The sequence below is a fragment of the Ictidomys tridecemlineatus genome, chromosome 3 (genome assembly GCF_052094955.1).
Source record: "Ictidomys tridecemlineatus isolate mIctTri1 chromosome 3, mIctTri1.hap1, whole genome shotgun sequence".
In the NCBI taxonomy this organism is placed as follows: Eukaryota; Metazoa; Chordata; class Mammalia; order Rodentia; family Sciuridae; genus Ictidomys; species Ictidomys tridecemlineatus.
In genome coordinates, this window is record NC_135479.1 from 83467686 (window position 1) to 83480938 (window position 13253).

Genomic DNA, 13253 nt, shown 5'->3' on the forward strand with positions numbered 1-13253 from the left:
AAAGGTTCTATTAATAATGAATGCTTTTAAATGGTCAAAACCCCAAAATAAATTTAATGACAGATGTACAACCCCCCCAAAAAAACCCTCTAACATACTGAAAAAAAAAACCCTAAATGGAGAAATAAAATGACTGTGAATTATAAGATCTGATTTCATAAAAATGTAAATATATCAACCACGGATGTATAAAAGTATCATTAATCTTTGCACTTCCACCTGTGAACTACTTTGACATGAACAATGATTGTACAGGAGACTTTCCACTGTCATTCAGTGGGTAGAGCCTATGATGGAGAAATGCTCCACAAAAAAGAATAAATAATCCAGCCCCAAATGTCAGTAGTGTCTATCCAAGTTGAGAAACTCTGATACACAAATTCTAACAAGTTTTGTAATTAGTTTTACCAAGCTTATTGATAGAACTAATTACAAAACACACAATCTCACATGCACACCAAGAATTTTCTAGTCAAGGGATTTTTTTAAAGTAACAAATTAATTATTAGAATACAGAATCCAGAAGACTTTCCTGTAAGCAAATACTTTGCATATGCTAATGGTGCCATTGTACAAATAGTAAAAAACTAGAGGACTTTTCACACTTAAAAAATCTACAACTCCAGATGGAGTAAAAACCTAAATTTTCAAGGTTAAACTGAATATAAATAAACTTTATATAAACTAGAAGTTTTTATTTAAAAACCAGGAGAATATTTTCTTGACTATCATGTAAAGAATTTCTTAAATAAGTTAAATGTGGGGTCCCATACCTATACACTTAGCAACCTGAGAAGCTGAGGCAGGAACATCATAAGTTCAATACTAGCCTCGACAACTTAGTGACATTATCATATAAAAAACACTGAAAAAAGAACTAGGGACATAAAAGTGGTAGAATGCCCTTGGACTCAATCTCTAGTACTACAAAAAGATGAAGGGAAAAGGGGGGAAAAAAACAACAAGAATTTCCCACATAAAACACAAAATGCACATAAGAGAAGACTAACAAATTTCATTACATTTTAAAATTAAGAACTTAGGCTCGGGGCTGGGGATGTGGCTCAAGCGGTAGCGCGCTCGCCTGGCATTTGTGCGGCCCGGGTTCGATCCTCAGCACCACATACCAACAAAGATGTTGTGTCTGCCGATAACTAAAAAATAAAATATATATATAAAAAAAAAGAACTTAGGCTCATTCATTCTTTCAACAAATATTTATAGGTGCTAGAGATATAACAGAGAACAAAACAGATAGAAACCACTTCCCTCAAATAATAATATATCAAATTATGAGAAAGAGGAGAAAAAAAAGAACCTACTGCAAGGTGGGAAAGGACAGCATATGCATGTGAGTATATGTGTGTAGATATATATATTTTTTTCAACAAGAGACTAGTATTATCAGAAAAATCTTACAAATCAATTAAAAAAAAAAAGACCAACATTGCAAGAGTAAAATTAACTACAACCATTTCAACAAAGTATGGCCATTATATTTTCAAGCCCAGCAAGCACTTTGACTCCATGGTATATAAATCACACCATTTTGCACAAGGATACTAACTAACATGTATAAAAGATAGTTTATAGTAATATTGTTTATATTACCTACAAGCTAGAAACAATTTAATTTCTTTCAAGGGTAGAGGTATAAATAAACTGGTATGCTTATAAAACTAATATTTTATAGAAACTCTCAAAATACGGCAATTTGCCTCTCCAGGGGCATTTAGAAATCTCTACAGACATTCTTGATTGTCATAACTCAGGGAGAGAAGAAAGAGAGAAATGTGTTATTGGTAACTAAGAGTTACAGGTAAAAGATATTGCTAAATGTTCTATGATACACAGGAGAAACCAAAACAACAAAGAATTGTCTTTATCATATCCTTGTACATAAATAACTATAGTTCAGGAAACATAAAAGTAACACAAAGAGTAGGTATAGTTAACTATCCAAATAAGGAGAGCAGGCAAAACTATTTTATTTAAGGACATAACCACTACTTATAAAGCTATAAAGAAAAGCCAAGAAGTAGTTCTCATAAAATCAAGGTAACACTTATCTCTGTGGGAAATGGAAACAGTTGTAATGGGGAGGGTCATACAACACAGAAGGGAAGGTTCTTGTGAAGTCCTGGCAATATTCTTTTCTTTGACTGGAGTACTGGTAACACTGGAATTCATAATATATTAAATTATATAACCTATACTTACATATTCTATATATCTTCTGTATGTATAAAATGTCACAACTTAAAGAAACTTAAGAAAAATGATAATGTACTTGTACATGTTTAGAGATAAGGATTCATTAAATTCAAAATAGAATACTGATTAATACATAATGAACTCATTAAATATACACTTGTTAGTTTCTAAGCCACAGGCACATACATACACACACACACAGATAAGGATACCAGTGCCATTTATTTACTTGGGAGAAGACAATAAATCATAGTATTGCAGTAGGGACATAAAATAAGGGGAAAAAATCAGAATTAGAAGTGTGTTATGTAGCCCATTACTACTCTCATTAACTAGAACCTAATTAAGCTCCTTCTGAAAATATACTATGTTTAGGAATCTTAGTTTTCATAAGTACTGCCAGAAAACCAATATGGAACCAAAACTGAAGGTGAATCCAAAGATTGGGTGTCCAATAGGTACACACATATATTATTTATTATGGTTATATAAGAGTAACATAATTTTTATTTTATCTCAATTATATACATATCACTTTTCTTAACAGCAGCTATTAAGTTGTGAGGACATAAATAACTAGTTTGGATATAACTATTTTATAAAAGGAACCATTGTATTTCTTTGGGTCTAGAGGTGCCACAAAAAAATTACTGTGACACTAATGGGCTCACAAATTAGGCAAGTTCAGGAAACTGATTAACTGCTCCTAGGTTTAATTCTCTGGCAATCCTGCACTCCTAAGGAGCATTTGGAAGTCAATATAAGTACTACAAAACAGAAATATTAGTTGTTATAACCAAATAAGAAAGGTTATTTCTAATCCTCAATTCTCAAGCATATACTTTATATAAAAAGACATTTGTCAATGAAAAATATTTATCATTACCCCACATAAACACTTTTGAAATGTTATGTATTGGTGTAAACCAGAATGTATGCATGTATTCATCAATATTATGTATTTAATAAAGTATAAAACTTTTGAACATGGCTAACACATTCATTTAGGCAAGCATAATTCTATTAATCTATCCCTATAGTTCTATGATAAGCCCTTTTAGCTTCCTCATAAATTTATTTCTATAAACATTTATAAAGTTATACAACTTAAGACTACAACACAAGATTAACAGTTTTAAACTTTTCCTTTGTCATCATTCCCTATTCATTAATACTGAATATATCTTTTATTGAGTTAGTTGGCCCATTTTGATGGAGGGTTCCCACAGTAAATAGAATTCTCTCTAAATGGTTCAAATGAAGAGACTTTTGTGAAAAGACTAAAGATAAATGGGCAGTTAGGGAGGCAATCAGTGGTGCTGATGCAATCTAAGATAGCTAAAGTTGGAAACCAATACTGTATCCTAGGGTTCAAGATCCAAGATGAGAAAACAATATTGCCCATGTTATTCAGTCATGGTAAGATGTTCCATTTGCCTTGTCATTGGTTGTGGTATCCTTCTAGTCTGTAACTAATGGTGAAAAAAAAAAAAAGCCTCTCGATGCCCTTACTCTCTTCCTATTTCAAGCCAATTTTATTTATTAACATATTAATTGTACAAACTAACAGGTTTCACTGTGATATTTCCATACATGTATTTATATCATGTGTTGATCATATCCAATCCTCCCTTGTACCCTTTCTCCCAAACTCTTCCCTTTCCTAAATAGTCCCTACTGATAAATAGTCCCCTTGTTAAATAGTCCCTATTCCATCAAGACAATTTTTGTAAACATCGATTAGTCATTTGATCTTATGCAGCTTTAGGGGGAATAACTGATACAATAAAATATGAACCTGCATTTTAGAAATTTAATTTGTAACAAAAAGGTCTGTATGTATGATACAAATCTTACCTCAACATATTAGAAATATAGTTCATTTGTCCTTTGTTGACCTTCACTATACTGTGCCTATTATATAAAAGTTTTCAGTTCTCTTTTTAGTACAGTTTAATTACTGTATGGAATGATATGATTAATTTGTTTCGTTTGCATTCAATTTTAGAACTTACACCTTCATCTTTCTTGATTTCCATTTTATTTTTGTTGAGTGTGTGAAATTTTGAGATAGCATTCAAAGTTAAGGACTATTCAAAAAGCATTTTCAACCAGGCATGGTGGTGCATGCCTACAATTCCTGTGGTTCAGGAGGCTGAGACCCTACGCAACTTAGCAAGACCCTGTCTCAAAATAAAATAATAAAAAGGACTTGGGATGTGGCTCAGTGGCAAATCACTTCTGGGTTCAGTCTTTAGTATCAAAAAAAAAAAAAAGGTATTTTCAAATTAAGTATCCATCCCCACCCCAATTCCCTCTATATTTTTCCAGCTAATTCTCATTCTCACTCTCCCTCCCTTTCTTCCCCCTCCGCTACAATCCCTCCCTATTAGTGACCAATCTCATTGATCTCTGGTTTATTCTTTTTATATTTCTTTTCAGTCATATAAGCATATACATGTGTATATCTAAATTTCTCCCTTCTTAGGAACAAAAAGGATGTATACTTCAGATTTTCTTTTGCACTTTGCCCTTAAAAATGTATTAATGCATGTTAGCACAGATATTCCCCATTTTATTTGTTTAAAGTGCCACAAAAGCTCAGTGTGTAGTTATACCACAAAGACCTGTACATAAATGCTTTCTCTTTCAGTAATCACAATAGCAAAGATAGTAGAAAGAACCTGAATATCTAAAGACAGATGAACTGGTAAACAATTTGTGAAATTCATATATAACATGGAGTATTAATCAATCATGAAAGAAAAATGAACTACTGATACATGCTACAACTTATCTAATCCTCAAAAATATACGGTAAGTACAAAACATCTTTATGTGTCCTCCCAAAATTCTTAGGCTAAAATCTTAAGTCCCAGTGCACTGGTATTAGGAGACAGGGAGAAAGGAAATAATTAGGTTATGAGAGTTAGTGACATTATAAGGTACCCCGCATAGTTCTTTCACCATCTTTTTATCATGGATACAACAAGAAATCAGTAATTTACAGCCTGGAAGGGAAACCAAACAAGGACCAGACCATACTGGCACTCTTATCCTGAACTTCCAAAAATAAATTTTTGCTTTTTATAAGATAACCAATCTTTCATGATGTTACAGCCACCCACACTAAGACAGCTGCACGATATAAACTATATACTTTAAAATGGCTATTATATAGCCAATCCCAAAAGAACAAATGCCTAATGTTTTCTCTTATATAAGGAGGCTGATTCATAGTGGGGTAGAGAGGGAGAGCATGAGAGAAATAGACAAACTCTAGACAGGGCAAAGGGGTGAGAGGGAAAAGGAGAGGGCAGGGGGTTAGCAAGGTTGGTGGAATGTGATGGACTCATTATCCAAAGTAGATGTATGAAGATACAAATTGGTGTCAACATACTTTATATACAACCAGAGATATGAAAAATTGTGCTGTATATGTGTAATAAGAATTGTAATATATTCCACTGTCATTTATTTTTTTTAAAAATCAATTTTTAAAAATGGCTGTCATATAAATTTCACATCATATTTTAAAAAATCACACTGACACCATTTTTAAATCATTAAGCTGAAAATTTTGAGAAATATAGTACTGTTTAAAATAGCAAAAAATAAATATATATTTTTCCCTAAAAAGGAGGGGCATGAAAGCTCTATACACTAATACGTTTTGTGTTATAGGTATGAAGAAGAAATTGTATGCATTTCAACCTATAAGTGTGGAAATTAGAAGGCTAGAAAGAAAAACAGATTGGAGGACATATAATAATTTAGACAGGAGCCATCTACTACGCAGAGATAAATGAGAAGACAAAAACTGTAAAGACTTTTTATTATATAACTTAAAAATTATTTTTAGAGCCATGGGAGTACATTGCAGGAGTAAAATTTTAAAGACTACTTACTACTTTTAAAGTTAAAACCCAGAACTCTTGGAATGCAAGAGATAATATATGAAAAACATATTATCAGTGGTTGCTCCACCAATTTTATCAGAGTAAAATGAACAAACTTTCTTAGTTTTAAATAGCCTAATTTCTACCTACTCCCTGCCAGTCTCTAAACTCTAAGGTTCAGCCATTGAATTCTGTCCTGGAGTCAATTGTGGCTTCTTGTCTTTTTGTACACTGCTACTTTTTGCTGTTCTCTTCGAACGTCCTTATATTCATTTCAGGGTCTACTTCCTCTAGGATGTGTTGTTTTGTTATTTTACCATCTCCCCACATTAATATATACAGGTACAGCCCAGCTGGGTCAGAAGCTCCTCCCTATTATTCCCATGATCTTTTGGGTTAGGGATATAGACAATAAATGAAACTGCCTGACTCTCGAGTCTTGATTTTGGCCCTAATTGTATGAATCCAGATAAACTTACCTAACACCTTTAATCTCAGATTCTGATCTATAAAATGAGGATCACAACTACCTGATAAGACTGTTAACACAGATTAAATCAACTAATGTAGTTTAGAAAAGCACAAGGTTTGACATATCTAAACAGTCATTAAATAATATCTGTTTTTATCATCGAAACACTTCACTGAACTAGTCATATATTTCCTTTATTATTCCTTACAATAAAGACACCTTTAAATATTAGACTCTTTTAATCTAAGCTATAACTATTCTACATGAGAAAAATATCTAGTAACTACCTGTTAATATGATAAAAATATCACTTTAATTAAACTGTTTTATGGATTTCCAACAAACTGTAAATTTAATATACAAGTTAAGAGTTTCAACTATTTATGAGGATTAAAATATTTGCAAATGCACAAAATTGTGAATGTTAGCAACTACCACACTTTCTAACATGAAGCTTATGTACAAAAATGAGTAAAACAGCAAAATGTTATGATCTAAAAATTCAATTCAAAAAGCTATTGCATAAAATTCATATTTCCTCCCTAAAGTTTCAAAAAAATTCAGAAACGCATTATTTTATAGGAGCATAATGGAACTAGAACAAAAATGAATATCCTTAAATAATTTACCAATTATTTTCTCTATCAGAAAAAAATTAGTACATAATTCTAGAATGAATTATATTTGAGTAGTGCAGGTGAAGTAAAAAGTCACACTGCTGGGCTGACAGGCTCAATGTACATCGTTTATTTTAATATTCTGTACCTCGACATCCTGAACACTGGATAAAAAAGTTGATTAAATCCAGAAGTGCGATGTCCCTGTCTTGTTTATATGATTCAATCCAGTCGTCCACCACAGACTGTGGAAAAAAAATATAAAAATGAAAACTTCAAAAAATTTTGATATCATAGCAAATAAATTTTCAAAAAGTTTGTGTTTGTGGGTCTATTTGAATAAGAAAACTACTTACCTGAACTACTTCTCTGTAGCCAAATAAAAGCAAAGATCACTCTTTTTTAAAAAGGTCAATAAAATGTACATTACTAGTTCTCATTCACAATACACCAAACAAACTCGACTTTACCAATCTCTTGAAGTCAAGCAAATATAATTATTCAGAAACTATATTATAAAAACAACCTCAAAATTAAGCCAACTTCATTCCTTACAGATAAATGTTTTCTGAGTATCAGAAAACCTACTAAAGAGTGCAGAACACATGTAACAAAATGAATTTTTTCAGAAATAAAAGGAGGGTTCAATATTTGGAAATCAAATTTATGAAAAAATTAAATGGTTGCACTTCTTAGATTTCAAAACTGTCTGATAAAATTAAGTCAATCTCAATAAAAAAAATACTTCTACAAAAACCAGAGTAAGATGGAATCTACTCAGAGAAAATAAAGACAAAGAGTAAAATACATTTGTTACTGAAATATTTAAGACATTTTAACTAAACAAGCAACAAAGCAAGGATACCCCTTGTAGCCATTCAACACAGGTTTGAACCTTTTGTTAACGCAAATATTAGTAAAACACTAATAAAAACAAGTCTCTTTTGCTACAAATAAGAAACTTAAGGCTTTGCTACAGTGATTCAACAGACTAATAAAACAGAAAAATTTGATAAGATCATTGATAAAAAAAAAAAAGGCTTGAGCAATACAATAACTAGACAACTTAAAAGGAAGAGAGGTTTGTTCACAACTAAAAATGCCAAAAATAAATTCAAGAGAAATACAAGCACTAATAAGGAAAATGTTTGAAAAATTTACAGGATATAAAAAAATGACATAAACATGTTCTGAATTTAAAAACAACACCACCAAAAAGTTCAGTTTTATCTCAAAACTGTATTGTCTTCTCAGCTTCTGAGGCAAATTAATGAGATTTTAGTTGGCATTCTAGTTAGCAGGACTGTTTGGGATATTCTTTGGTGGGAGTTGAGGATGGGAATCAGAATAAATATATAAAACATAATACATTTTTTAAAATTTTATTTGTGCACTGAAGTATGTTTGTATACAGCAAAATGCATAAATCTTAAATTACACCTTAATAAACTAACCAATACAGCTATGTAATAAACAAGAAAAAGAAAATATTTCCAGAATTGAAATATGTTCCTTCCTGATACTTTCCTGTAAGTAATCATTGCTAATCCAAAGGGTAATTATTATTCTGACAGTTATTACCAAAAATTAGTTTGATATGTTTCATCTTTTGTGTTTCCTTCCAGCAAAGTTATATTAGTAAGATCCAATTATGTTATTTTTCATATTAGTAATTCCTTTTTTGTATTGCTGAGTAGTGTTTTACTTTATAAATTGATAATAATTTATTATCCATTTTACTGTTAATGGACATAAAGCTGTTTCCAGATTAGGATAATTACAAGCAAACTGTTTTAGATGTACACATCTTTTGATGAACATACACATTCTTTTCTACTTTCTATATAATCAGCAGTAGACTTGTTAGTATACAGAATATACATGTCAAGGGTTAGCAAACTATGACAAGCAATTTCCCAGAAACAAGTACAGTAAATTATACTTCCACCAACAGAATAGGAACAATATAGGAGATTTTTAGATGCTCCATGTCCCAATCAATACTAGGTATTTTTAGTCTTTTTAATTTAGTCCATTCTGGCTGGGTTAACCTTCTTTTATTGAAAAGAATCACTTTCATTTCTTCTAAGTAAAAAGAGAAGACTTTTTTTTTGTACATAATCCTATCTTCCTATCTTATCACACAGGGTTTGGTAGGTTTTATTTTAAAAATGAACAGAAACTAAGAAAAATATTATGGTGGTAGGAGAGGGCAAAATCAAAAAGAATTGTACGGTTATCTGTTGAAAGTTCAGCTCTGCTGAGAGTTAGGTCTCATCACTAGTTCAGGATAATGGTGAGAACTAGGGAGTAAATGCAGATTTAGCACCCAAGCAAAAAACTTTGTGAGACCTTGTTAAAAAAATGTGGCTGAGGAAGAATCTGTTTCTGCATTTCTATGTGGGTCCACCATTGTGAAAGCATTCTGAACATGGTGACAAATTTTTTCATTCTCTGGTATTGATTTATATTCCCACCAGTTATACATGAAGAGCTCAAAACATTCTGAGAAAACCTGTGTGCTGGAAATTGCATTAGAAGTACTAAAATTTACTACAAAGGTACTGAATATAAATCAGAAAATAACAGACAAGTAACATAAAAGAACAAAGTACAGAAGTAGTTTCAGATATACAGAACACATTACACAGAAAGTATTTCAATTTTAGAAGGAAAACATCAATTTATTAATAAATTATATTAACATAATTGATTATTCATCTAGGAGTTTAAAAAAATCATACTATTTAAAAGCTCTCAGAAGCCAGGCACAGTGGCGCACTTTTGTAATCAACCTATTCAGAAGGCTGAGGCAGAAGGATCGCAAGTCTAAGGCCACGCTGGGCAACTCAGAAAGACCCTGTCTCAGAATAAAATAATAAGGATGAGGGGTGCCCCTGAGTTCAATTCCCAGCACTGCAAATTAATTAATTAATTAAATTAAATATAAAAGCTACCAGAAAAGTGTGGGGACAAAAGAACATGAGAATATAAAGAAATAAAGAAGCGTTGGTAGACAGAAACTACAGACACATATGTATGAGAAGTATTACTATGGGCATAGGTGGGTAGATAATGCAGCCTGTTACAGAGGACCTTGTGTGGGATAAAAGTTTAAAGAGAGAAAAAGAATAGAAAACCATAAACATGCCTCATAATCAAACTGCTGGAAATCTTCAGGAAAAAGAAAAAAAATCTTAAAGGAGCCAGAGAATATATATGTGGGAATGACTGACAAGAAGGATGGTATATTTCACACCAAAAAATAATGCAAGCTCATGGATAATGGAATGATCTAGTTAAAGTACTGAAAGAAAGAAAAAAATATGTCCATATAGAATTTTTTTAATACAGACTCTACCCAAAATAAATCTTGAAAATAAACGCAAAATAACTTTTAAAACAAAATACTAAACGAAAAATATAAATAAAAACAAGAAAATGGACTAAACACTCTTCTTGAGAAAAGACTTAGACTGGTCAACAAGACCCAACCATTACGCAGACAAGTAAATTATAGAAAAGGAAAAATGATATTAGCCTCATATATCCAGTAATTACTCCTTGGAAGTCACCTATATTAAGATTTTTACCAACTTTCTGCTTGTTTAGGCTGTGTTTACAGCAGCACCACTCCCTAAAAAAATTTCCTCTTTTTTAAGAGTCTGAGAACTATTAGAGTCCAATTATATCTCTTCCCAGACCCTGAATTTGAGCCCAATATAACATATTTATTTAAGTAGTTTATTAATACTGTCATTATAAAGAACACTGCTATTTAAAAGAGAAAAAAGATCTAACCACGTGATATTTACAAGAGATACTCCTTAAATACAAGAGCACAAGTAGCTTGCAATATTAGGGTAATAATATATACCATGCAAACAGTAATTGTAAGAATATGGCTACATTAAACAGAAATAAAGACAAGGAATATTATCAAACATAATAATAAATTCTTTAGAAAGATATAACAATGCTAAATTTGGATACACTAAATAACAAGTCTCAAAACATATTCAACAAAAACTGAACTAGAAGAATAGACAAATTCATAGTCATACTGAGATTTTTAATACACATCTCTTAGTAGCTGAAGAAAGAAGCAAACAGACCATAAAAAGTAAGTATATAGTTTTGAATAAGACAAATGTGACCAAATTGACATGAATAAAAAATAATGTCAATGATTACAGAATATACATTCTAACACACATAAAATTCACCAAAACAGGTTATGGATCAAATCTTTTAAGTACTTAAGGGCCTGAAATAACAAAGAACATGTTCTCTGGCCATAACAGATTCAAGTCAGAAGTAGATAACAAAATATCCCCAAATGTTTGGTAATTAGAAAATATTTTAAACTAAAGATAATGAAAACATCTAAGTTTGCAAAATACAGCTAAAGTGGTGCTTATGGAGACCTTTAAATAGTTACTTATAATTTGACTGGGAATGTGTCTCAGTGGTACAGTGCTTGTCTATCATATACAAGGCTCAATCAATTCCGTACTACATACATACTTACATATACACACTTACATTTTACAGATTCCACATTTATTTAAAAAGATCTAAATCAATGGTCTAGGGTTTCACCTTAAGAAAATAATATTCCAATATGGGATGCCCTTATTTGTGGAGTAGGAAAGGTACACAGGATAATTTCAGAAAACATTTTGGATACGATAGTCCTAGATCTTCAAAGAGAATCCTATAACTTTAGAATACCTAAATCATAAATCACAAACACACAATTATTCTGGGACCTTAATATGACAAAGGTTCTATAATCCTAAGTAAGTAGCCTTCAGTATCAATATCCCGTTGACAGAACATAAAAGTCATTTTTAAAAAAGCATCTCATAGTAAGTTTTTGTGACTCAGATTTGAAGTGTACTTCATTGACAAAACATCAGTAGCCATATTAGATATTTGGATATTAGAGAAGTGAAGAAATTCTCTACTACCAAGAAGAAAAATTAAATTTTGGTATATTTTTGTTATCTCAGCCAAAATCAGTCCAACTTCCAATAATTGTGGCAGCCTTCCTACCACATAGAGACAATTCCTTCCTGCATGGATATTTTTGTTTAGTAAAAAAAGCTAATCAATTTAAATATTTATAAAAGAATGTTTCATAAAACTAATATATTCATACATTAGGATGAAATGTAAATAGTAATACAAATGAGCTGAATCTACAGTTAGCATTAATGATAATGAAGGTTTTTTGTGACATTAAGTGAAAAGAGAAATGTGTGATACTAATTTTAAAGTAAATTCACATACATACCTCCAGAATAGAAAAACGTATGAAAAATTCAAGCTGTGATACTGATAGTTTTCATATTCTCAATTCAACACAAAGAGTTTTATTATAAGACTTTACTACAAAGAAAATCTCTGAGAGCTCAGCCACAGATATTCAACAAGAAGACCATTAGAAGACTCAAAATTACAGATTATAAATGACAAATATCATGACATTTGTTATAATCATGATTCTTATATACTAGAGAACAGTGCAGAAATTAATATTCTGTTTTTCTCCATAAGAAATATGAGGCAGTTCAAAAAATAACATTTTTAAATTAAGAAAGAAAATAAAGAGAAGACAACAACAACAAAAATTAAAGCAAGGAAGAAAAATTACATATATGGTACAGAATAGTCAATGTTAAAAATGAATTTTAAATCTTGCCTTTAATCTCTCCATAAGGCTTAGAGATCAATTCAATTTGGTTATCTATGCAGTGTACTAAGTTGATATTCTTAAACTGTTAGGTAAATATATTTTTCAGTAGCATTTGACAGAATGTTGGTTAAACACACAAAGGCACAGAGAACTAGTATCCTATATTATAGATTCATTTGCTTTGTAGAAAGACAAGCAGATGGCAAAGAAAATACAGTCACATGTAAACTCTAATCTGGGCCAGGAATGATGGCATACACCTATGGTCCAAACTACTTGGAGGCTGAGGCTCGAGGACTGCCTGAGCCTAGGAGACAGAAGTCACTCTGGGGTACAAATAGACCATGTTT

General features: G+C 31.3%; 1 protein-coding gene across 7 annotated transcripts in view; it reads right to left on the reverse strand.

Moving 5' to 3' along the window:
• Window positions 1-13253, reverse strand: part of Stag1 (STAG1 cohesin complex component) — a 360462-nt gene that overhangs the window by 188944 nt on the left and 158265 nt on the right. For 5 of the 7 annotated variants that reach the window (XM_040269835.2, XM_005327048.4, XM_078043361.1 and 2 more), the window contains one exon: window positions 7351-7447. The exons of the other annotated variants lie outside the window; for them this stretch is intronic. In XM_040269835.2, coding sequence (XP_040125769.1) covers window positions 7351-7447 — 97 coding nt within the window. Of the gene's footprint in view, window positions 1-7350; window positions 7448-13253 lie in introns of those variants that run through there. 7 annotated transcript variants of the gene reach the window in all.